Source organism: Solea senegalensis, linkage group LG11 (genome assembly GCF_019176455.1).
Source record: "Solea senegalensis isolate Sse05_10M linkage group LG11, IFAPA_SoseM_1, whole genome shotgun sequence".
In the NCBI taxonomy this organism is placed as follows: Eukaryota; Metazoa; Chordata; class Actinopteri; order Pleuronectiformes; family Soleidae; genus Solea; species Solea senegalensis.
Genome location: NC_058031.1, coordinates 21,576,673 through 21,603,431, shown reverse-complemented (window position 1 = coordinate 21,603,431; position 26,759 = coordinate 21,576,673). Strand labels below are relative to the sequence as shown.

Here is a 26,759-nt window from a genome sequence, read left to right as displayed (position 1 = left end):
TTCTGTCTACTACATCTTCCAAAGCAGATGAATTGATGGGTATAATATGAGAACGCTCAGCAATGATTTACATCTAAACCCTACATACCCTTCAGCAGCATCCCAATTAATGGTTTATTTCTTGATGGAAGTATATTATCACATATTGGTAAGTAATAAACACAAAATCAGAAATAAAGACACCACTGAGCTGCTGCTGCTGCTGCGACTGTCGATGACTTTATACTTGCACATGCTTGCGTTACCAACAACATGTCACTTTCACACAGGAGCGACCAGCTGAATGTAGGAGACTACATCAAGTCCGTGAACGGCATCAACCTGTCCAAGCTTCGCCACGATGAGATTATCAGCCTTCTGAAGAACATCGGGGAGCGGGTTGTGCTGGAGGTGGAGTACGAGCTGCCTGCATTCGGTGGGTTTCCAAATGCACAAAGATAACAAAAAATATATAGAATAGAACAGAACTATTGTCCACAGGTAACATTAAATAGAGATAGTCATAAAAAACAGTCGCTAGACAATAAGAGACTATTGTAAAAGACAACAAAAAAATATATAAAAAACTAATAAAAGTGACACAAACAGTGTTGAATTACATTAAAACCTGCTCTTTACTGCTGCTTTGGATTAAAAGTGTGGTGCTCACTTTGTGGAGTAAAGAATACTTATTGCATTTGGTATGAAGGATTTTTTTTAATCTATTTAAGCTATCTGCCAGGATACTCCTCACTTTTCCTCTGTTCTGTAAAAGTCCTTTTTTTCAGGTTTGCTAATTATTGTGGTTGCCTTTGACACCATTTCAGAAAGCTTGTTTTTATTCTTGCAGCTGAGGAGAACATAACGTACTAGACAGGAAAGTGGAAAGTTAAAATATTTTACTACAACAAGAGATTTGTATAGCAGTTCTAAGATGTGTTTTCTCACACCACGGCCTCTGTAAACAACAAGTACTGTAGTAATGTTCAAAAAGTATCTCAGTCAGGGGCGTGCGGGGACAAGAATCCTGTGAAGAATCCCGTCTGTCTTTACACTGAAACACAATGTAATGGACAAGTGTTGATATTAAAGGTTGTGCACGACAGCTTTAACATTACAATTCTGATATTCTGTCTCCAGCTCTGCTCGACAGTCTCACCAAGTAGAGAAACACCATCAAGAAAATGTGAGAAGATTGTTAAGAAAAGTGCACACGAGAGCTGAAATTACAAAGACAGCAGACTGTTGAGCATCACTTTGAATCCGGACACTGATAATAATTATTTCGAAATGAAAGAGGCAGCAGCATTAGCAGGGAGAGTTCTCTCTGCCACCCTCCAGATGTTGTGAACATGGTTATATCACCACCACATTCAATATTACTCTGTTGTTTGACCTGCAGCCAAATAAGAGGATAATATTCAAAAGTTGCAGAAAGAGCTGCCGGACCTGCTGTGCACTGTCCCTGTCACACTCGCATTAATTGTGGGCTCCATTTCCATTTTAACTTCAACATCTTTTTACGTGCAAATCACCAAACGGATACTTGAGACGAGGCATTGTCTTCAGCAGTCGAGTCAGTGCTGAAGATCAGACACTGAGATCATTTCAGTATAATTAAAATTAAAGTATAATGTTTCCCCTTCCACTGATCAGTTTTTTGTCTCTACTCTCAGTCCAGACCCCCCCAGCAGGAGTCACAGCCAAAACCATCGAGGTGTATTTACACAAGGAGGGAAACAGCTTTGGGTTTGTCATGAGAGGTAGGTGCTGTTGTTGTTTCTGATAAAACGCTCATTCACTTTCACATTCTGGATCGATACATCTATTTTGGATTTTCCTTTAGGAGGCTTCCATGAAGACTGGCGCCGGTCTCGTCCTCTGGTGGTTACGTATGTGCGACCTGGTGGACCTGCTGACAGGTGACTGTGTGTGTGTTAGGACATTCAAGCCAGTCCTCATAATATCAAAAGGCTTTTTAAGTTCAGTCTTTGTTAGGCCTGGTTGTGGGTGTTGATTATGGCCATTTTGAGCTGTTTACTGGTGGCTATAAACACATTTCCAAGCACGTTAGGCAGATTACAGGAACTATTGGTACATTCCATTTGACAGAAACGCCTCCTGATGTCAAACTTTCATGCTGTCGCTAAAAATACGCCAGACTTCTGTTAAATATTGGGATTTTAGAAATGTCCTTGCTAAATTTTGGATATTAACACACGTTTCAGTCTTTTTAACCGGTGTACAGCATTATTTCGCATTGTTCGGTTTGATTCCTGTGTCGGACGTCGCGCTCATGACACTCTCTGACCAATCCGTGGCCGGCAGTCTGCTGACGTCACAACTGACTTGGAACCTCGCCAGGTTCCCAAAAAAAGCTCCATACATGTACTATGTGTAATGGAAAAGCAAAAAAAAAAAAAAAAATAGTCGCGTAGAACTGTGTCATAAAAAAGCACCATTAATAACATGATCTCTGATAGCTCTACTGTTAGCCCCACATGCTAGCAGCAGCAGCAGCAGCAATATATGCTGGACATAAGCTTGCCCACACAACAATATTAAGACATATGTACATGTGTGGCACAGTCTATTTATACATCCCATATTCATCTAACTTCTTGATTATGCATGAATGAATGTATTTAGACTAGTGTATTTAAATGTATGGATTAAAGCAGTATTTCCCTAACTATTCATGTAAAGCAGTGGTCACCAGGGTGGTGCCCATGGGCACCTGGTAGCCTACGAGCAGCCAACGAGGTGCCCACGGGCTCATTTCACTTCCCCTCACTTGCACTGAGTAAAATGTCCTTGATATTGTTTAGATAAACTGTGATAATCATTAGGAGTAAGCACTGGAATGCATAATATTCATCATTTAAATGGTAAATTGCATAAAATGTTTCTAAAAGGTTGGGAAAAATCAGCAAATTTGGTTGGGGACCCCCCCAAAAAATCTCCTATCTGTGGGTCTTGACCCAGATTAAAGGATATGTGTTTTATGAATGACCTTATCTTTATCCTTACTATAAGAACTTTGTTACCAAAAATGATATTTTATTTTCCAGGTATAATTTCATCTCAAGAAGTGTGAATTGCAACAAAATTCCGATGGTTAATATTGTGTTGCATTTGTGTATATGCTCAGATATGACATGTGACAATGTGACTGCGTGATATCGTCCAGTTCCCAAACTTTTTTTATATCCAGTACCACCTGAGAAATGATTGAACTCTTGAAGTAACACTAAACACACAGTGGTGTAAATAGGTTGAGCAAAGTCAGCTATGGCCTTTTCACATGAGGCAGATTTCTTCCCAGTAAGACAATGTTCCTGTGAGCTTCACTGCTCACGGCTTGGTCAGACGGAAGGAAGAGTCAGCTTTCAGGTGGGAAGATTGTCCGTTTTTTCAGGGCACCGGCAAAATGTGGCTCAAACAAAACAAAATCCTACATGAAAGCACGCACTTAACCGTGTACCTGCTGCCCTGTCTCCACTCTGGTCCTCTCTCTCTGGAACCAGGCTCCTGCAAGAGACCAGAACCAGGTTACAAGCATGCTTATATAGCTGACTGATTACCTGATTCTGTCCAGCTGAGCCACTCCTCCCTCTCCTCCAGCAGCCGCCGCCCTAACCACGCCCCACTGCCATGGTTCCTCTCTCTCATCCTCTTCCTCACATATGCTTACATTATTATTATTAGTATTTGTTCTTTGTTTCCTTTTCTACACACTCCGATCAAAATTCCTCAGCTCCACTCCGATCACACATACAGTAGAACGGTATTTCGGATTTGCCACTTGTGGTACACATACCACAGTTTGAGAACCATGGATATAGTTAATTATCTTCAAAGCAGAAAGGACGTTGCTTGTCCTGAGGCTGATGGCAGCGTTTGCGTGTCCTCATGAAAAGTTTAACCGCCAAACACCGGAGCAGAAATAATTCACCATCAAAGACTTTCATGGCCATTTATCTCGTTTATCTCGTTTATCTCGTTTATCTCACCTGTGAGGGAGCACTCGTGTGGAACTGTTTAATGATTCACTGTGACTGCTCACAGTGTTATTTTTTCTTCTGTCTGTGTCTACAGAGAGGGCACTCTGAAGGCGGGAGACCGAGTATTGAGCATCGACGGGATGCCTTTAAACAGAGAGAAGCACGCTGACGCTCTGACCATGCTGATGCAGAGCAGCCAGGAAGCTCTGTTCCTGATTGAGTATGACGTCTCTGTCATGGGTGAGCACACACACACACACACAGGGAATATGTGGAGACATAGTAGCTAGTGCAGAGGTGCTTTGAGGGGAAATAATGTGGCTGTTTGGCTTTCTGAGATGCCACCAGGGGGAGTCGCTCAAGCCCGAGGAAGAGAGTAAGAGAGTGGATGGGTGACATTCATTGGATCGTTCTCCCCATTTAAATCATAGCAAGTTTATTACTTCAAGTATTGTGTCTCTGTCTGTAATCCATTATGGTCTTTTGACCTGGGAAATAGAATTTCTTAAAGATCATCACATCGCCTGAACAGGGACTTGAACCCTGGACCCTCAGATTAAAAGTCTGATGCTCTACCGTCTGAGCTACCCAGGCTTCTGTAGGGAGATTTTCGTGGATGTGAAAGTCGTCGGGTGGACAAATTCTGCAGAGGAAAATGACAGAAGCCTCATGAATGGGATGTATTTAGACATCCCATTCATGTAGGAGATTTAGACTGGGGAAACCATCACTCAACAGAGGAAGTGGACTAAGACACCAACTATCAGCCACCAACAATGCTGTCCTGAGCTCTCTTCCAAAAAGTAAATGGGAGGGTTTTGTCAAGGAGGGAATCAGGTGTAAAGAAACGAAAATAAAATCACTGCCAAATAAAATGTGTGGATCACTGAAAAAGCAAATGTGGCAAAAAAACAAACGTGTGAATTCAATCTAAAATGTCCCCCTATTTTGTCAAATATGCCACAGAAGGTCACTCATAAAACTCTAAAAGCCTGATTATAACCTTTATTTGGTCAAGAGGTGAGTCATTCTCCTGATCTCACACTTTGCACTGGTCTGTGTAAACTACTGTAGATCAGGTCACCAAGGAAACAGCTGACACACATTTTCTCTTTGTAATGGAAGATTCTGACCTCTAAAACGGAACCAGTCACAGGGTTCACACTTGTTACTGAAGCATATGTTTGAACTGAAATCTGGAAAATGCAGTAACAACACAGGCACTAAGTAAACTCTGTCATTTATCTGTCTCCTCCTCCACCTCCTCCACGTCACAGAAAATTGTGCCTGTGATGAAGATTTACAAGAAATTAGGGACAGAAAAAAATGAACCAACTTCCTTCATTTTTTTCTGTCCCTAATTTCTTGTAAATCTTCATCACAGGCACAATTTTCTGTGAGTGTGATTTCATTGTCCCTGTTCAATGCAAAGTGACAATATAGTTTTGCAATCTTGAAATGTACAGTTGTGTTACACACGTGTGTGTGTGTGTGTGTGTGTGTGTGTTTCAGAGTCAGTGCAGCAGGCCTCGGGCCCTCTGCTGGTGGAGATAGTGAAGGGTCCCTCTGCCAACCTGGGGATCAGCCTCACCACAACAATCTACAGGAGCAAACAAGTTATCATCATTGACAAGATAAAGCCAGCCAGTGTGGTGGAAAGGTATATTTTTCTTTCTTTTTGCCAATTTATTTTCAAAGACAGACTCTCTAGTCCTGACTGTGTCTCACTGTCTCAGGTGTGGCGCTCTGCGTCCAGGTGACGTCCTCCTGTCCATAGACGGCACCAGCGCGGAGCACTGCTCGCTGCTGGAGGCCACGCAGCTGCTGGCCAGCACGTCCGACACTGTCAAACTGGAGATTCTTCCAGCCAGTCAGAGCAGACTTCCTGTCAGGCCACAGGACACAGGTATGTCGTGCAGGTGACACAGCAAACTAAAAATAACATTTAGTGCCAGTGCCAAGGGGGACATGGTCGTGAAGTGGCTAGCATTGTTGCCTCGCAGCGAGAAAGTCGCCGGGTCAGATTCCAATTCGACCAAGGGATTTTCTGAGTGGAGTGAGTTTTTCCCATGTGTGGGTTCTCTGGTTTCCTCCCACAGTCCAAAACATGCAGAGGTTAAATGGACACTGGGAGAGTGAATGATTGAATTACATTTTTTTTCTGCTTTTCTTGTATTTATTGCATTTCAGGTGTAAGTTTCCACCATTTTGTCTCAGAATGTCTCTATTCATTTAACATTTAACATTTTAAAGTTGTAGTTGTAGCTGTAGAGCGCAATGCTGACTAAGTTTTTACCATGACATACACAGGAGACAGACAGTGGTGCTTACTGCATGTCGTCCTCTCCATATGTAATGTGAGTGTTGTGATGCTCGTGTTTTTCCCCCTCTAGTTGTAAAGAGGTTGGTTTCCTCTCAGCTGTCCTTGTCCATGTGCTGTGAATCAGCTGCTGTGGGTGTGTGAATGTGAGAGTGTGTGTGTGTGTGTGTGCGCGCGCGCGCACGCTGCTGGCCACCATGTCTCTGCCTTCACACATGGCCTCTTATGCATACCAACAAGCTACACACACACACACATATGCAGCAATTCTTCTTAGGACTCTGCATTGACTTCCATTAAGACCAGGTTTTGGTCTCCATGAGGAGTACTGGTCCTGACAAGGTCAGTGTTTATGCCAGAAAAGCTTTTAACAGAGGTAACAAATACGAGAACTTACGGTGTATTTCCACTGGCTCGACTCGACTTACCTCACCTCGGCACGGCACGGTTAAGTTGCGTTTCCACTAGCATAGTTCCTGGCACCAGGTACTTTTTTTAGTGCCTGCTCTGGCGAGGTTCCAAGCGAGCTGAGGCGATACTGTGCGTGACGTCGTTAGACTGCCGGTCACTGACTGGTCAGAGTGCCGTCACAGGAAGTGACGTCCCACTCAACTTTAACTCAGTTAAAAAGACTTAACAATCCTTAAAATGTGGGTTCATCTCCAACAATTACAATTATTATTATGGGAAATGTCTAAAATCTCAATATTTAACAGAGGGTCTGGTGTATTTAGGCGACGTAGTCTGTGTTCTGGTCATGGAGGAAGTACTGAACAAATAGTTTTAATTAACTGATTCTAATGATTCAGTTACACTGAAAACAACTGCTTTACAGGTCACTCGTCACTCGTTTTTGTGTGTGTAAAACTAAGTCACCGCAGTTTCATGCAGCCGTGCAGTGTTGACTCCGCCCACCTTGATTAGGTACTATTTCGTAGTGGAAAAACAACCTAAACTGTGCCATGCCAAGGCAAGGCGAGCTTTATACACATTCTTATACATCATCTATAGTGAGGATGCTCATGGACATAGTGGATTCCAGAGGGCTTTACCCGAATCTTAACCATCAGAACTTAATACCTAACTTTAACCCTAAACTTAACCCTGAACATAAACCTACAGTAAATCCCCTAAATCCTAAAAACACATCTTAACATAGTAGCTAGTGCAGGTGCTCTGAGGGTAAATAATGTGGCTGTTTGGTTGTGTGCGTGACTGAGACGCCACCAGGGGGAGTCGCTCAAGCCCCAGGAAGAGAGTGGATGGGTGACATTCATTGGATTGTTCTCCCGATTTAAATCATAGCAGGTTTATTACTTCAAGTATTGTGTCTCTGTCTGTAATCCATTATGGTCTTTTGGTCTGTGAAATAGAAATTCATAACAATCACCACATCGCCTGAACAGGGACTTGAACCCTGGACCCTCAGATTAAAAGTCTGATGCTCTACCGTCTGAGCTACCCAGGCTTCTGTAGGGAGTTTTTTGTGGATGTGAAAGTCGCCGGGTGGACAAATTCTGCAGAGGAAAATGACAGAAGCCTCATGAATGGGATGTATTTAGACATCCATGTAGGAGATTTAGACTGGGGTAACCATCACTCAACAGAGGAAGTGGACTAAGACACCAACTATCAGCCACCTACGATGCTGTCTTGAAATCTCTTCCAAAAAGAATCAACAAGCGTAGAACTCGGGGGTTGCCAGGTTGAATCCCAACAGCTTGTCATATAGTGCTGGTCGTAAACCTGTGTAAATGGGAGGGTTGTGTCAAGGAGGGCATCAGGTGTAAAAATATGAAAATAAAATCACTGCCAAATGAAATGTGTGGATCCCTGAAAAAGCAAATGTGGCAAAAAAACAAAAACAAACGTGTGAATTCAATCTAAAATCTCCAACTAATATGTCAAATATGCCACAGAAGGTCACTCATAAAACTCTAAAAGCCTGATTATAACCTTTATTTGGTCAAGAGGTGAGTCATTCTCCTGATCTCACACTTTGCACTGGTCTTAACCCTGAAAAAGCCCTTTAAATGTGTGAAAACCAGCCAAAATGTCCTCACTTCCTATGGTTTATACTTTGTTTTTGGCCCTTGTAAGATGTACATGCAAGCACACACACAAACCTGTTTTTATATCTTAGTGAGGACACATTATAGACATAATGCATTCCCTGCCCCTTTAGAGCCAGTCTTCTTTCAACTCAAAGGTTGTGGGTTTGATTCCCAGCTCCGCTAGTCTCCATGCCCTTGGGCAAGACACTTAAAGTAACCCCACGTTGCGCCTGGCGGCTGTACCAGGAGCGTGTGAATGGGTATGAAATGCCCAACGCACCTTACATCTGATGAGCTTAACCCTCTTCTTAACCCTGAAAAAGTTGTCCCCACAAAGATAGGTTTGTGTTTTGGACCTCACAAAGACACACACACACACACTTTCAGAGATGATGTGCGTGCCATGTTCCTCAGACCTATTTGTGGGTCAGCAGCTGCAGGAGCTACTTAACATGTGAGCGCAGCAGGAATCTCTACAGTAAGAGAAATGTGCTGGAGTTTAATTTTCTCTGACATCACTAATCCTTTCTCCTCGTATTTTTTTCTTTATCCCTTACACTTTTATTTGCCTGCTCCGCTCTGCAGGCTACATTTTACTTGCATCCGTCTTGAACACTTGTTATTTACTTTTAATTGGTTTCTTACGTTTATAGACTGTAATCCTATGAAGAGCAGTGATACTAATGCCAAAAGGAAAATGGCTTCAAATTATACAGCAATTTTGCTTCATGCTTGAGCAATAAAAATAATCAAAACAGTTATTTTGTCAATTCAAATGGAAAAACAGCAATATTAGAAACCACCCACCAGTACAAATGACAATAATATGTCCTTTTTTATACAGTAGAGCAGTCTGTTTAGTTCACAGGACTCAGTAGTGCTTATTAAATATTGTATTTGTCCATACAAATGACATAATAAAAATGAAAATTATTATTAAAAGTTTTATTCATTACCCTCTGTGATGATTTCAGAATGTAAAATGTTAATGCTATTGCCTTCCCACTGATATTTACACCATCAAAGAGCATTTTCTGACTGGAAACTAAAGTTTGTAAACCACTCACTCTCCCACACCAAAGAAAATCTGTATTTTTAGCTCACAGGGACACAGGAGCTGCTGGTCTACTGCTGCCCTGTTCGGTAAGTTTATGTCACTTAGGTAAATCCAAAGAAAGGATTTCAAACACTAAAGTCACACAATAACACATTTGAACTTACCAATAGAGGCAACAGTTCATCAATAACTGTTGTGTGCCATGATGTAAAATCTGTGATTTCCTCTATGGACTTTGGTTTCCAGTCAAAAAAGGCTGTTTATTAGTGAGATAAAAGAGCAAGCATATTATATATTAGATTCTAGACTTAAAGTCTTTAAGTCGGTAGATTTTGTTAGGTGAGCCTTCTGCAAAAGATCCAGTGTTTAAAAATGAGTGACATCTGTTTGTTTATGCGTCAGGTTTATGTGGTTTATTTGTATAATAAGCTTCTACATATTCTCTGACAGGATTGACAGTTTGGGCTATGGGCCTGGGTATTATTATTCAAAAGTGATCATACACTTACACAAACATGTATATAATATTTATGCTAATAAACATTGGTAAATGTTACACACTGTATAGTGGCTAACATCTTTTGCTAACAACTCTCCCTTTAAAGACAGTCATTTTACATTCCAGCACTACTGTGCTAATGTTTGCTCTATGAAATTACAGGCATGAATTTTGTCTATAAATATTCAAATGCAATGATTTTGTCCTTGTATAAGGTGCTGTGACATCATTAGAAAATATTTTAATAGGACAAAGCATGATTATATGATGCAATTTGTATAATCTCCTCTGGGGATTTAATAAGACTGATATAGCCACTAAGAGATTACGAGTTAATTTTTCTTTCCATCAGCCTAGACTAAAAACCCCACTTCTTGGAGAGCTTCCCCTAAAGGTGGGCTTAACATAATCTGGCACAGCTTTTCGGTTCTGACAAAGTCCAACACAGGCTGGTTGTCTGCAAAGGGCCCCAGGGTCTCCTGCATGTGTTCTGATTATATACAGTTGGATTTAACCAGGTTCCATGAATGTGGCAAACATCCCAGACGCTGTATACTGTAGTCTCCAGCAAATCCTCCATCCACATGAGCCAGTTGTCAGTGATTAGACTCCAGCAAATGAAGTAGTGAGGATTACTGTCACATGTAACATTCAGTGACAAATTTAGCTGCACAAATCTGTAAAAGGAAAGTTAATTATCGAGGTGGGTGTGTGTGTGTGTGTGTGAGGTACCGTAGGTCAGTTGTTTCCATTTTGCATACTAAACGAGTGCTGCATGAATGAATGCACTTTGTCACAGGCTTTGATAGGAGGATAAAATGTCTTTCAGAATTAACAACAATCTCTGCCCTGCTTTTAATTTGAAGCAGGAAAAAACAGAGATAGACCATATCCATATGAAACAAGCTAAACATAAAGGCTCAGTCCACACATGGGGAGGTACAGACTGAGGGTTAGGTCTCTGAAAACTGCAATTTTTATGCTTCATTTTGATAATCCACTATTGACTCTCAGTACAAACTAAGTTGTAAATACTATTTTTCCATCATTTAACCACTTCTCTGCAGATTGTATCCGATTCTTATTAGTTGACTCTCTAGTTCGGATTAGTCTGTCACTTGAAAGTTAACAGGATCTTATATAACGTATGAAGTATGATCAATTCTTTGTTGATTATCTGTTGACAACATGTTTATTGTCAAGTAAACATCAAAAGTATCCTATAGTTGACAGTCAACAGAATATTAGTAGGGAAACTATGTGTCAGGACCATCTAATTCAAGTGAAAAACAGCTGCGAAGAGTATATATAAAGAGGTGTAAACTGATGATCTGTTGATTAAGAGTAGAAAGTCAACGGACTATCAGAATAACGTGACACACATGCATGTACAACTCAGTAGGGCTACAGAAAAGGAAATAGTGCCAATCCCAGCTGATGAAAGGAGGGGGACATCCTGGACAGGTTGCCAGTCCATCACAGAGACAACCATTCACAATCACAGTCAATTACACTAATCTTCAAATCTGCGTGTTTCTGGACTGTGGGAGGAAACCGAAAAAACCCACAAACAGCACTAACCACTACACAAAGCGTGTGACCCTGCATACGGTCCATTAAAGCTAATTCAGACAAAAGTGTTTGCCAATCACACACACACACACACACACACACACACACACACATCATCAAGCATCAAGCATTCAGCTGTGCCCAGTCAAGGCTAAAGCACATGCTTCTTAGCTAGAAGCCAGTATCTGTTTGTCATCATGCCCAGTGCTCATCTCACTCACAGTGTTTTTGCACCTTTGGGCTCTTTTGAAAATGAAATGATCAAAATGATCTTCAGTGTGCACTCAGTTTTTTGGAAGCTTGCAAGTAAAAGTAAGATTTGTCTTCTTTTTTTTTTTTTTTGCTTTTGCACCACTTCCCATTCAGCTCCCTGTGTCGAACTGATTCTCAGATGCTCATCAAAACACATTTAAGGACAGGATTTGATCTAGTGTACCGTGACGAAAACATTAAATATCAATTACTCTGCACCGAATTATCCTCCAGGCACTGTGGTACAAATTTAGACATGGGGAATGAAAGTGCAATTTCATGGGTAGAATTTAGAAAAATGTTTGGCACAGTCTGAAGGAATGGACGTGTTTGACTTCATTTTTTAACTTTTAACTCTTTTGCTGCTGCAGTAAAAGTGCAGAAGAGCAACCATTATCACTGGGACCAAAGCAGCAGCAACAGCAACTACTGTCACCCCCCACATGCCAGCCACAGCAAGACATGGAGCAGCCCGAGCCACCCACACAACCAGCAAGACCACTGCAAATGTAAGTTATCACATGTGACAGCGCTGCTGCTGGCAAGACACCAGAGCAGGAACCCTTTCCTTTTTTTTTTCTCCTGCACGTTTGTCAAATCTGTTTTTCTAGGAGGTTTACACACAAACACTGTCTCCACATTTCCGTCTTTTGTTGCATGTTGTCATGAGCGTGTGCTGCTTTTGAGGCCTTATTTATATGCACAAACCATTAAGCCATGAAGCATTATGAAACTAGTGGAATAAATTAAGAATTAAAGGGGTGCTATTAGTACACAGCTAGTTCACATTCTTCAGTTAAGCCAGACATTTTCATGTTGCGCTACCTGATGAATTTCAGAGATGAAAAATATTGATTAAAGCTGTAGAGCGTAACTTTTAAAGATAAACAAATGTCTGTTCCATTCAAACAGTCGCACACGTAGTAGAGTTCAATTTTAATTAAATTGACTATTATTCCTTTTAGTAACTTTTTTAGTCAGGGCCACGTCCCCGGGGTTATACAGTTGGATCTTGCTCTGTCTCCTCACAGCAGTGGTGAGTGGCGGCTTCTCTCCTTCCTCCACAGCCACCTCAGGCTTCAGCAGCCAAGGCAGCAACACGCTGCCCTGCCCCGTCCCTCCTGTGGCCCCCACCAGCCCCCGCGGCTCCACTGGCAAGAGGAGGAACAGGAGGAAGGACCACAAGAGCTCATGTAAGATGAACCTCCTGTTTTTTTTTAATTTAATTTATTTATGTCTTATTATTTAAGGGTTAGTTCAAGCAGATTACACAGAAACACATTTCCTCATTAGTATCTTGTAGTGGGATTCAAGGGTTCACAGGAGTTGTTGTCATGTGCAATATGTCACATGTTGTCTCTGTAATGAAGTCTTCTTTCTCTACCTGATCACTTACAGTCTCCAACTGTTACACAAAGGAAAAAGAGAGAATGAGAAGAAATGTAGAACTAAGAAATACTAACAAAGAATTAAAAAAAAATACTACAGTCATCAACCTCTCAATGATAACAGTATTTTTTTTTCTAAAATAAACAACTTCAAATGCGCTGTTTCAAAACATTTTATAGGTTGTGAAGAACTGAAAATGGTAATTTGTTGCATTTGCTGCATTAGGGGGTCCCACCTGAGGATCCCAGCCCTGTGATGGACTGTTGATCAGTCCAGGGTGTACCCTGCTTTTCGCCGCAATGTCAGCTAGACTTGGCTCCGGCAGAAAATAGATGGATGGATGATTAACTGACATTTAGCTGCTCGTTTTTTTGTTAAAATAATGAGCACTTTACGCCGACACACTTGCAAACCATTCTGTTTCTTTTCCAAAACAACAATAATTCTCACTGAGACATTTCCCCAAGAGTCGTTCGATGAGCACTTCAATGCAATTTGAAGTGCTGTTGGCATCAAATATAAATTCTTTTATTCCCAGAAATGGCATTTTTACAACTACAAACTACCAGATGTGAAGTGTGAAGATATGTTTTGTTTGTTGTAAAAGACGTGAGCGAAGCCTTTGCCGCAAAGCTGTGAAGACACCTTTTCCCTCTCGTATTCTGCACCTCTCTGTGTGAGCACATGACACTGATCTCTGACATGACTGATGGAGACTCTGATCAGTGACTCATCCTCTTTCCTGTCCCCATGTTGTCTTCTCTGTGGGTTCATGTCTCATCGTTTTACCACGCTGGAGTATTTTTTCCCCCCCAACGTACACCTCTTGCTCCATTTATCTGCCACTTCGGCACTAATATCTCTCTCTGATGTGACCTCCCAGTGTCTCTGGCGTCCAGTTCTGTCGGGCCAGGGGGGCAGATTTTTCACGTGGAAACGAGCGAGGTCTTCCTGAGGGGGGATCCGCTCACAGGTTTTGGGATCCAGCTGCAGGGCGGTGTCTTCGCCACAGAAACCCTGTCTGCTCCTCCAGTCATCCGCTTCATTGAGCCTGACAGTCCAGCTGAGAGGTAAAGAAAAAAAAAAATACACCTAATGAATAATCAAAATGTCATTTACAGGGTCACCTTGAATTTAAAAAAAACCTCAGTGCTGTAGTCATTTAGCTTGGAAATGAACTGTCCCATGTACAAACAAAGCCTTGTGTGTCATGAGCTTCTTTTATCTGGATTGCAAATCAAATTTCAGGACTAATGCTATCTGTGCAGAAATATTTATATATAGAATATATATCTTTTTTTTTTTTTCCCTGCTATGTTGGCTCTAGGAGGGGGTGACACTGTGGTTCAGTGGTGTGCACTGGTACCTCACAGTAATAGAGCTCTCAACATGACTTTTCTCCGGATACTGCGGCTCCTCCCACTGGTCAAATACTGTACATTCAGTTTTAAATCTGCAAACATTTTTTTTCATATTTTCCATGTTTTATCCACACAGTTTTTGGTCAAATTTTGTGGTCGCTCTAGCGTTTGCACTTGTGTGTGGATGAAGACATAATCTTGAAATTACAAAGAATAAGAAAGTCCTCAGATTGGCGTTCCTCAGTTTAAGGGTCCATTGTGGTGCGCTGTTGCACTGACTGATCTGACTTGTGTGAACATTGTTAATGTGATCATCAAAATAACTGCTGTGCAAAGGGCTCATTGGTGCAAATGGATATTTTGCTCATCATTAATAGGTCACAAGTCGCAAAAATATGAGCAATACCGACAGTCGTATGAACTGGTCCTAGTAATTATTGTTCCCAGGAAACTATTGTGACCATTACTTTAGTCCCAAGTTCTGTTTCTGACAAATTAAAAGGAGTCTACAGTCTAAAGAAAAGTAGATTGATCACACATTATCCATGGTCTATTGATGCAGCTACTGTTTGTTTCATAATGAGACTGCCACCATGTTGATATATGTATGTGTATTGATCAACAACACGTTTCAGACCAATTAACACACACACACACTGTGATCAGGTCAATGCATATTGTATCTGTCCTTGTCTCGCAAGATTAATGATGGTGTCAGTGCCGGCAACTCTGCACAGTCTCCCCTGGGTTTTCTAACATGATTAGTTCAACAGCAGCAGCAGTTGGACATTGAGTCAAGTCCAGCGTCAGACTGTGGTGCTGTTGTCTCAGCCTCCACACAAGGTTAATGAGCAGCAGTTGATAGTGAATTAATATCAGTTGACAGGCCCTCTGTGTTTGCCCTCACTATTAGGAGTCTGTGATGAGTGATGACGTCACACACACACACACTCTCTCTCTCTAGCTGAGGTCCATTAAAATAATCAACTCTAAACGGACTCTATTTCTGTCCATAATTTCCAACCTACACAGACAGTTTTTACATAAAAACGTTGCTATGGTTGTTGTCTAACCACGTGTGTTGATTTCATTCTCATATGAATTGCAGTTTCACCACCTAGAAGCAGTCTTGTATAAAGTACAGTATCTAAAAAGGGGATACTTGAGTCAAAGTGCCAGAAAATGACTTTGGTGGAAGTTGAAGTCGTCTTTTACAATATTGCTCCTGACAGCTGTGCCGGCAGCGTGTGAATGGGTATGAAAGATGTGTGATGGAAAATGTGCTGTGTGAATGTGAGAGTGAAAGCTGTAGCATAAAGAGGTGCAGTTCTATTGATTTCAAAGCTGTTAATTTAAAGGTCCAATGTGTAAGACTGCACATTGTAACAAACAGTGGACTACTTCACTTCACTCCGTAAGTGTATGATCACTTTAAAATAAAAATCCATTTGCGGTCTCACCTTTTTCACTAATTCTTAAGCTGCGTTTACACCAAACGCAGATTTTCGGTGTGAACACAACATTACACATTGGACCTTTTAAGCTAAATCTACCAAACTAACTAGAAACTAGAGTTTATGATGATCCTGCTTATCTTGATCGCTGAGATTAATAAAGATTATGTATAAATACAATTAAATGATTAATAGGTCTGTGTGTTCCTGTGTGCAGGTGTGGACTGCTGCAGGTTGGAGACAGACTGTTGTCCATCAACGGGATCCCAACTGAAGATGGCACTTTGGAGGAAGCTCATCAGCTGCTCAGAGACTCCGCTCTGGCCAATAAGGTCACGGTAGAAATTGAGTTTGATGTGGCAGGTATCCCATAGCACATGTATTCCACTTGAAATCTCTTATTGATGCAACATCTGGTTTATTATTAACCCCCCGGCTTAAATCTTGACCTCTAACCTCACATAGAGTCAGTGGTTCCGAGCAGTGGCACCTTCCATGTTAAACTGCCCAAAAGAAGAGGAGTGGAGCTGGGCATCACCATCAGTGGTGAGTATGTTGGCAACAGAAGCATACAGCAGGGGGCAGTGTTGCTCAGTATTACCAAACAGAATCAATGTTCCCTGATCCATAAAACTCAAAGTTGCACTAAGGTACACACACCTCATTACCTCAGAATAATGACGGCCTCTAACGGCGACCGGCTCACAAAATGACAAACAGGGAAGTTGAGAGAGAACGGAGCAACAAGGAGAAAAACAGTTATGGCGGTTTTGTCCTTGTACTATTAACACTTGTTTATTTTCTTTCTCTGTTTTTGTTCCAGCAAGTAAGAAACCGGGCAAACCCCTGATCATCTCTGACATCACTAAAGGAAGTATAGCACACAGGTATGTCCTGATGTGTGTCGTTTAAATGTTTATTTAAATTTAAATTAAATTGAAACCATTTTTAAATGAGTTGACAGAGATGATGAAGTGTGTCAGCTTCACATGACTCTCTTTGTGTCTCACTATAGTGGTATTTAAATTTTGTGTCACATTCACTGGAAGGTTGTTTTATGCAACATTGCACTACTAAGAGATGCTGCAAGTTTCAGAAGTGATTTCTGCTGTTTTACAAAAACAGTTTTTCAGCAGTTTGATGGCATAAATGTTTGTTCCCACCCACCCCTGCACTGCTGCTGTATACACACTAACACTCCCTCAGTCAGCTCTGATAGTTTTACTTTACAGAGCCTTTAAAAACTCGACATTTTGAAAATAAAAAATATAAGAGTTAACTATGGACAATCATGTGATTAATCACAATTAAATATTCAAATACAGACCATTTAAGCTTTAGTGTCTCAGGTAGTCATTCAACTTTGTTAAACTAACTTTAGTACACTTAAAAGCACTTATTAAATTTGTGAGAGCAAATGAAAAGTAAGAGAGTAAATTATTTAAGTGAAATAAATGCTTGCGATTCTGCATGAATGCAAGAAGTTAAAGATGGGGATTGTTTCAAACATTCAAACATGGATTGCATTTTTTAGAAACAGCAGTAAAATAAATAAATTACTTTACATAAATTGTAAAGTTATTTGCTGATTACAGTGTTTCCTCCTCACCACTAGTTGTCAGTGCTGTACACATTCATGCTTAAATACAAAAACTGTGTGTCAGATAAGTGCTTATTTTTTGTCAGTTTCTTTCAATTTGTGATACAAGTGTGAAAATTGGTCTCCATGCGTCACTTGACAAGAAAATAGACATTTGAAATTTCAAAATGGTGGCCATTTTTCAATATGGCTGACACCTTAGTGGAGCAGTTAAGTGATATAATGGTTTATTTGGCGATACAAGAGTGAAGTGTTTGTTATTTGTCAACATGTAACCGCTCAGGGACGGACCAGGTTTCCCAGACTTAATCACAAACAAAATAAAACTTGAGAATCCACTGTGTAATACTGACCTAATTGGATTGAGCTATCAAAAGTGGATCAGTAGGACGGGGCAGAGAGAGTTTCAACAGGGCTCAGTGTTGATGAAGTTGAAGGTCAGGTTACTGTCACCCCCCTCCACATGGATCCCATGCTCTAATAGGATTGTGATGGTGACTCAGGGAGCAGCGGTTCTCAGGTCCCGGTTTAATAGTTGTCGTCCTGGTTAGAACGGGCACTCTGGAGCCTGGCGACCGACTGCTGGCCATCGACAACATGCGTCTGGAGAAGTGCACCATGGAGGACGCCATGCACATCCTGCAGCAGGCCGAGGACATGGTCAAACTGAGAATCCAGAAGGACGAGGACAACATTGGTACATCAATCACTCACTCACTGGTCCACTTTTATTCAAGACCTCTCATGGCTACAGAGTGCAATGAACATGTGTCGTCCTCTCACCTGTCCATTTTCTAGGCGCATCAGGGAAGTAAGCTCAAGGTGGCGGCCTTCTAAAAGCAAGGCACTCTACCTCAAGTACATAGGAAACTTGTTCTAAAGTCACAAAACCCTAAAGATTTTTATTCTAAATCGATTATACACGTATACAAACATAATTATGGATAATATATTATATTTCTGCCAATAAACTGTCCTAATTGTTACACTGGGCATTTATGTATAAGTTAATGGTGTATTTTATATTAATTATGCTTCTTTTATCAAATTAATGTTTACATATCAAAAAGTGGTGACAAATATTAAAGTTTCTGCAGCCAAAGTCATAGTTTTATAATATATCAATATCAGACTAGGCTGTTTATCCCTTAATGACAGGTAATGGCAGAAAAGAACATGAAGTTTAGTATATTTTGTGGATTATATATTAATAAAGCATGGATATTACATATTTTTTATTTTATTTTAACCCTTTAACACCTAAGCCTTAAAATGTCCTTCTGGACTTTTTGTTTTAGCTTATTTTAACCATAAAAGGGCCAGGACAAAATGTCCTGTTAAGTGATTCTCACCCTCACTTTGCTCTCATGTCAGTCTACAGATGTGCAAAGACCACTTCTACCACTGTATACAAGTTATTAAACATTAAAATGCACTTTAGTGTAAATAAAACAACATCTAATATTGAATCTGTGTCTGTCTGTGTCTCCTCATGTGCCACAGATGAGTTGGAGATGTCCGGCTCTATTATCTACACAGTTGAGCTGAAGAGATACAACGGACCACTGGGCATCACCATTTCCGGCACAGAGGAGCCGTTTGACCCCATCGTCATCTCTGGTCTCACTAAGAAGGGCCTGGCAGAGAGGTGAGAGGATGGAGGTCGGAGAAGATGTTGATACTTGCGTTAGACTGAGGCTGTAGTTAAATCTGTGGTCGTCCACTGTGGAAACTTTGGGAGAAATGAGACCGTAAACAATGTCTCGTCTTTTTCTATAACAAGAAGCCTCTTTGTTTGTGTCTCAGTCAGCACACTGGCAGTCTGACAAGATTTTTGTGTCCCGCCTCTCGGTACTGTCTGGTATACTCTGGTGTCTCTGTTTCCTGCTCTCTGAACCCTGCAGGACCGGGGCCATCCACATCGGAGACCGGGTCCTGGCCATCAATGGGGTCAGTTTAAAGGGAAAGCCACTGAGTGAGGCCATCCATCTCCTGCAAATGGCCGGGGAGTCTGTGACACTTAAGATCAAGAAACAAGCAGACAGTATGTGTCTTTTTGTTGTTGTTGTTTTTAATTACAGTTCGCAAAAGCAGCTGCAAAAATTGGAGGAAATGAAACTAAAAAAGGAGGAAGCGAAACACAGATGAGTTTATAATCGTTTACAGTGTAAATCAACAGTAAAAGTTTGTATTTTTATCAGCACAAGACATTTCTTTAATCCATATTTGTGTACAACTGCTGTTAAGCGTAGTATAGTGAAATACATACAAAAAAAGAAGGAATGTACAAATACTGTACTTGAAAAAAAGGAAATAGTATTACTGATAAAAAAAATAAATAAAAGTAAAGGAATAAATAAATAGATGAGGGGGAAAGCAATAATAGATATAAGTTTTGTTGAAGCTAATACTAAGATGGTAGTCTTTTTTTCATGATCAAATTTTGAAATGATAAAGGAGCTTAAAACCAAATGTTTGTTCATTTTTAGGTTCCAGTTGAATTCTTCCCATGCTGGACTATTAAGGCATACTTTCTAATGACTTATTGTCATTTATATTCAACTTTACCTCAGTTTCTTGGCCTTTTTTATTTTAGAAAAATGTCATTCCTTCACTTCTGTCCACTTATTCCCTTTGTCCTTTGATTGTCAGACAAGAAGGCACTGTTTACATTTCACCTTTAAATATTAAGTCCTTTATGATGGAGGAGGGATGACATGAAGAATACAGTAAAGAATGCAATGGTCACTGTGGTCATTCTCCTCTGACCTCTCAGAAAACTGCTGCTCACTGGATATTCTCTCTTTAACACCGTTCTCTGTAAACCTCTACAGACATTTTATGTGTGGAAATCCCGCTCGATCAGCAGTTTCTGAAACATTCAGACCAACAACAATGTTCAAAGTCATTTAAATCAGTTTTTCTCCAGCATGTCGTCGTACATACATACTTGCTGTTGACTGAGTTTTTCTTGAATGTATAGGCGTGTTTGTTTTGAGAATGTGACATCATGACGTTTGCTCTCAGAGTCTGATGGCCGACAGCCGGCAGAAAGAGAAGCTGGGTTTCTGAGCGACACAGAGGACGAACTGACCGACTCTCACAAGACCAGTAAACACTCCGAGGTTTATTCTGCCACTGTTCCCAGCATAGACTCTGCCCTGAGCTCCTGGGACAGCTCGGGCTTTGACGCGGGCTTCAGCAGCCAAGGTGAGGTCACCTGGAGGCTCCCTGCCTGAAAAATGACACTTTTCACACATTCACATTCAGATCGACGGCTTCTCTCGTTTTTCCAGGGACCTATCTCCACAAAGTGTCTGACATGTTGCTCAACTCAAATGACTGGAGGCGCCCGAAGCACAGGAATCAGACCAGTGGCAGCTCTGCAGGTTTAGTCCACCACACAGCACTGTACGATGGGAGGTTCACTGAGGATGAGTGGGACAAGATACCTGGGTGAGTGTATACTTTCCTTCCTCCCAATCAGCTTGCTGTATGTCAGTGCAGCTTAAGATGTTTTTTTTTTTTTTTATTTCACAGCTAATAACATTTGATTTCATTTAAATCATATTATGTGTATTAACAGTGGTGGAAAAATGTACTATATTTATCTGGCAGCCTTTGGTTGTAGTTGATTTTCAGATTTCCCCAAGATAATTTTATAAAATACAACACATTCTCTTTTTTTTTTGGATATTTTCTTTGGTCCTATAGTTTTAGCCTCAAAAAATAATCTAATATTTGAACAAAAAATATTTCAACTTGAAGGTTGTGTGTTTGATGAGCGGATTGCCATTGTGTGTATGTGCGCTTGTGAACGTCAACCGGACGTAAGCGTTTTCACTGCTTCATCACGCACAAAACTACTGGGGTTCAAGAGCTCTATCTAAATACAGACCAACTCTTCTTCTGGTTTTCTTTGGTTGTAACGAGGAACAAAGACAGTTAGGAGGAAATGGAGGCAATGGAGTGGAGTCACAGTAAAGTACAGATACGTGAATGTTGCACTTGCATATCAACACAGTTTCACAGCAGCTGTGTGCAGTGTGTGTGATCGCTGTAATGATCTGCTGCGTTTCGCACAGCTCGTGATCACACAGGAAGCGTGTCCACTGTGGAGCTTCTGATGTGTTATTATAATTAGAACACATACATTAAAATCCTCCTAAGTTTCCTCTGTACTTAACTAAATACCAGGACGCATCACTATGAAGCTGTGGATTCGTCAGTGCTGCACATTGTTCCACAATAAAGCACTAGTAGAGGCTGAAACTGTAAGGAATCATCATTTTCACTGTGTGTTGCCTATAACGAGCTTAATGAAAGCTTAATTAACAAGGAAAAAAGTTAATATTACTATATAGTTAAAACTAACTATATAGTTGGATAATAGTTAGTAGTAGAGTGCAGGATGTTTAACTGTAGTCTTATATTTTTATGTGTATTATTGGTCATTTTAAAAGCATTACTGGGTACTTTTTCCACCACTGTGTACAAGTCAGTTTCTGTCATTCGTCCTATTTGAAAAAGTTTTTTCTTATTGTCTCTTCATTTTTGTACTGTATGTTTTCACATTTTGTGCTTTCCCAAACTGTCCTTTTTTTCTTTTTTTTTCTCAGGTATTCTCTCTCTCATCTACTTTACTAACTGTGCCCACAAGCTCTTTGGTGTTTCACATAGATCCATCTTTTTTCTGTCACCCCCGTCCACAACAACAACAACAACAACAACAACAACCAAAACAATCCTCAGAAAACACCAAAAGCATCCAAGGATACACCAGGCTTATGTTTCCACACATATGATGACTTTTTTTTGCCCTGTGTCACATGCTCTCAGTGTACTGTGTTTTTTTGTAAAAAGATTTTTTTCCCTTGGAGGTACTTTTGTAAACATGAACTCTTAAAACTTGTTCTAATCTAGTGGTCTCCTCAAAGTCAAGTGAGGACGTTTAATAATAAACCCTTGCTGTGGCCCAGTGGGATTTTCTAAAGGGGAACTGTCCAACGATCGGCCCAAAAACTGCATTTCCCACGCTGCCTTTGTACGCAGTACCGGCCTCCAGACTGCAGGGCTGCTCTCATGTTCTGGTTCCTGCATTGTCATATAGATTCATCAGCCCCCCTCGTTGCCATGGCACTCTGAACCAGGAGGACAGCCTCTGGTCCCAGGCTCTGCAGGACCTCGAGACCTGCGGTCAGTCAGAGATTCTCAGGGAGCTGGAGGTAGGCCTGCCCCTCCTCCTCATTACTGCTCCTCCTCCTGTTTCATCTTCTTTGTCCTCATGTATTCATAGACTGGTGTCGACCTAAATGATCATGCCAGATGACGCATTATAATAATCACCACAGTGTATAATCGGTTATTAAATCTGACAAGAAAGGCCAGGCCCTCGCTGCCACACTGACCGCAATGCCTTCTGCCTCTAATCACTCCGTATGTACACATACTTGAGGTTATATCATTTATATGAGGGTGTGTTGTGTTCACTTGGCCAAGTGTGTGCTCAGAACCTCTGTTGTTTTCTTTCAGGCATCAATGACAGGCAGTGCCCTGAGTCTATACCTGGAGGAAACCAAGACCAGTGAAGACTTCATGTTTCAGACTGAAATTAGTCCCATTAAGACAGAGGAAATCACCACCGCCTCTAAGAATAAAAGCAACCTGAACATGTCGACTGGAGCCAGGGGAAAAGGGGAGGCCTGCGATATTATGTCCACTTCAGCTCTGGCACTGCACAAGGTAGTTTGGTTGGTTGGTTGGTGACGTACTGTATATAAGGAGTGAAGTGTGGTTGTATAAGTCAGTGGTGTATAGGGGCCATCCACACCAAAACATTATTGTATCTGAAAACTAGACCCTTGCATTTTCGTACTAGACGTCGTGTAACAACCACAACAACAATGGCAGATTGCAGGGGTTCTATTTGCACTACAGATGCTACTATAGCATAAAAAAACATGGAAGGGAGTGACATTTTTCTGTCGCCAAGTCAGTTTTATTTATATATCACAAACACAATTTGTCTTGAAGGGCTTTACTGTCTCTGTCCCTCACATCGAGTGAGGAAAAAACTCCACAAAAACAATGGGACGGGAGAGTCACAGAGGAGGCATGGACAGACGTGCAGTAGGTGTCACAAAAGTGAGGAAAGAGAAGAAGATGGAGGCCCGGAGCGTTTCAAAAATGATTAACATTAATGACAATCAGCTGACGGTTGTGGGTGGAGACGGTCTACCTCCGCCCTGACCTTACTGTACCATTTTACTCTGGTACCCCAAGGGAAGGTTGTTGGATATTTTGGTACTGTTCCTAATGGAAATGCAAAAATATCCATGTTTGCAGCTTTGATTTGCTGTAATTTGTAAACTGCTCACTCTCCTGCACCAAAGTCAATTTTGAAAATCAGATATTTCTTTTTTCTTTTTCTTTTTTTTACATCACATGGACACAGGAGCTGTTGGTCTCTTACTTTGGTAAATTCAAACAACATTTGAACTTACTGATGTAGGCAGCAGTGGATCAACAACTCCTACGTGCTATTATGCTAAAATCACAGATTTCTCCTGTAGGCTTTGGTCCAGGAGAGTAAATGCTTTACAAAGCAACACAGACTTTGTTTTCAGTTTGAAAATGAATGTTTCATGGTGAGATTAGGTGGCAAACATTGTCTTAAGATATTGTAGACTCAAGGTACAGGAAATGACAGGAAATTACAGGGTAGAGACGGGAGACCAGAAGCCTTTCATTCGTATAATATCAACAATAATTATAAGCGGGAGGGAAAACTTTCACAGGAGCCTCCAACTATAATAATTCAATGCAACTCATTTACATTAAAAATAAAATTCTCTATAGACATTAATCAAATGGATTTGTCCATGTGTGTAGGGATTATATTCTGTATGTTGTCGCACAAACGTGATACAACAATAGTGGCAGATTCATGCTGTTAATCTGTCAGTATAAGATTGTTTGAATGCATTTTTACCCAACATTCATTTATAACAATGGAGCTAACGACATGTGACTATGTGCAATGCTGCACCTGTATTATCAGATGTTGATTGAATTGATACCAATTGCATATTCTATTATTTTTTACCTCTTAATATAATTGTACCATGTAATTATTAAGTCATGTAAAAGGTTTCAATATGTACATTCCAGTATTGTATTGAGACCTAACATGACCCCACTATATTATGCAAGCTGTCAACAAAGGGTTACCAAAACATCAATATAATTATTGACTGATCAGTCATCTGCGTACAGTTTGATGAACAAGGTACAAACAACAGTGTCCTGTGGGAATCTGCCCATTATAAAGTTTATATGTGCGTGCTGCCGTCACTGAACTCCCTGTCACTGCCAATACAGTTTAACTGGACCCAGTGGATACTTGGCCAGTCAGGACATGCACCGTGTGTACGGCGAAAACACACAACACTCATTACGCAGAATTACCTCAACAGGTGCACATGTACACGTTTGTTATTGGTGCGTCTCGTCATGCTGTGTTTGGGATTGGGATGAAACCAGTATTGACGGAGCACATCACGATTCTGCAGTGTGGGACATTAAAGACAGAGCTGTGTCTCTTTTTTAGTTTGAACCGCTCGTCTAAAAGTTTCCAAAGACAAAAACCAGTGTGTTACGTGTATATTTCACTATATTCCGATAGTGTCCGACACAATTTAAAAACCTTTAATGTGTTGCACTCCTATACCAACAATAGGAAAATATAGAGGCTTCAACTTTTTTGATGATCCGTTTAAGTTCTCTTGTTTTCCAGCCTCTTAGTGTTCTCTGCTTATCATCAGTGTATTTTTCATTTTCGGGTTTGGGAAACAAAAACAAAAAAATGTATAGACCAAGTATGAGTATTAGGGCCATATTGAGAAATAAATTTTCTCATAAATTAAGATTTTATTCTCTTAAATTTACGACTTTAATCATAAAAAGATTTCCTCAATGTGGGCCTAATACTCCATCATAAAAATAGCTTTAGTGATGGTGAAAATAATCATAAGTTGCGGCCCTAAATATCATTTTTATGTTTTTTTTTTTTATTAAACTGCAGCCACTTAGCTTATCTTAGTTTGGCAAAAAAAGTGGAACATGTGGTGAAAAGGTCAGCTTGCCTATGTTGTAAGGCAGTGATCAGCAACTGACCTGCCAGCATTAAAGGAATACTTCACTGATTTGCGAAATTGTGCTTCCCAAGTGTCACTGGTGGACACGTAACAAAGAAAAGAATGAAGATATTTCTCAACTCAGGGGAAACTGAGGTTGGGAAGCACAATTTTTCAAACATACTTCCCCTATTCTAGTAAAACTAGTGTCTAAGCCTTGATTTCTGATAGTGTATGTCGTATAATCTCCCCCGTGTTTGCAGGTGACGATAAGGAAAGACCTGGAGAGCCAAGACTTTGGTTTCAGTGTCTCTGATGGTCTCCTGGAAAAAGGTGTTTTTGTCAACATGATCCGGCCCGATGGCCCCGCTGACCACGCCGGTTTAAAGCCTTTCGACCGCATTCTTCAGGTACAAACCTCATCTTTGTTTCCTTGCTATGACGCCTATGCCACTCTAATAACTGAACATTCAGTGTACAGTAATGTAATGTATGAACATGGAGCCAAGATGTGGGAATCTTAGTTTAGTGTAGGGAATGAGAGAAGTGGAAATGAGGCAGCTGCCTTTAACACTCACTAATGAAGTAATCTGGGTTTAGCTTTACTGCTGTAAGAAAATAGTCTATAATATAATAGTCTATATCTACTGTCGTTTAAAGACTTATTATAGGCAATAATTGTGATATTTCCAGCCCAGCAGCAAATAATCTAGCACATAAAACATCGCTTTTATTATTTTTTTGGATTGAATGTCCAGAATGTAACATTTAGGAGGTTTACTTTTGGCAGAAATAAGTGTTTGTGTGTAGAAGTGAATATTTTTGTAGCTTTAGATTTTATTTTTGTATACTTGAGGCAGCTGTCCTTGTCGTTCACCTGTTCATATCATTCACTCACCTGTTCTCGTCGTTCACCTGTCCATATCATTCACTCACCTGTCTTCAACGTTCACCTGTCCTCGTCGTTCACCTGTCCTCATCGTACACCTGCCCTCATCATTCATTCACCTGTCCTCATCATTCACCTGCTCTCATTCATTCACCTGTCCTCATCATGCATTCACCTCACCTGTCATCATTCAC

The 26,759-nt window shown here is 40.7% G+C and overlaps 1 protein-coding gene and 2 non-coding genes across 3 annotated transcripts in view; 1 reads left to right on the top strand and 2 right to left on the bottom strand.

Moving 5' to 3' along the window:
- Window positions 1-26,759, top strand: part of LOC122776856 (glutamate receptor-interacting protein 2-like) — a 46,599-nt gene that overhangs the window by 16,382 nt on the left and 3,458 nt on the right. Inside the window, exons 4-23 of the mRNA XM_044037606.1 lie at window positions 191-415; window positions 1,656-1,742; window positions 1,826-1,901; window positions 4,078-4,223; window positions 5,496-5,643; window positions 5,720-5,889; window positions 12,109-12,246; window positions 12,769-12,930; window positions 14,010-14,196; window positions 16,159-16,304; window positions 16,407-16,487; window positions 16,765-16,828; window positions 18,093-18,238; window positions 19,045-19,189; window positions 19,446-19,585; window positions 20,569-20,751; window positions 20,838-20,997; window positions 22,652-22,766; window positions 23,074-23,283; window positions 25,940-26,086. Coding sequence (XP_043893541.1) covers window positions 191-415; window positions 1,656-1,742; window positions 1,826-1,901; window positions 4,078-4,223; window positions 5,496-5,643; window positions 5,720-5,889; window positions 12,109-12,246; window positions 12,769-12,930; window positions 14,010-14,196; window positions 16,159-16,304; window positions 16,407-16,487; window positions 16,765-16,828; window positions 18,093-18,238; window positions 19,045-19,189; window positions 19,446-19,585; window positions 20,569-20,751; window positions 20,838-20,997; window positions 22,652-22,766; window positions 23,074-23,283; window positions 25,940-26,086 — 2,876 coding nt within the window. The remainder of the gene's footprint in view (window positions 1-190; window positions 416-1,655; window positions 1,743-1,825; window positions 1,902-4,077; window positions 4,224-5,495; window positions 5,644-5,719; window positions 5,890-12,108; window positions 12,247-12,768; window positions 12,931-14,009; window positions 14,197-16,158; window positions 16,305-16,406; window positions 16,488-16,764; window positions 16,829-18,092; window positions 18,239-19,044; window positions 19,190-19,445; window positions 19,586-20,568; window positions 20,752-20,837; window positions 20,998-22,651; window positions 22,767-23,073; window positions 23,284-25,939; window positions 26,087-26,759) is intronic.
- trnak-uuu lies at window positions 4,505-4,577 on the bottom strand. The gene has a single exon. It is a non-coding gene; the product is annotated as a tRNA-Lys (tRNA).
- trnak-uuu lies at window positions 7,699-7,771 on the bottom strand. Its single transcript has one exon. It is a non-coding gene; the product is annotated as a tRNA-Lys (tRNA).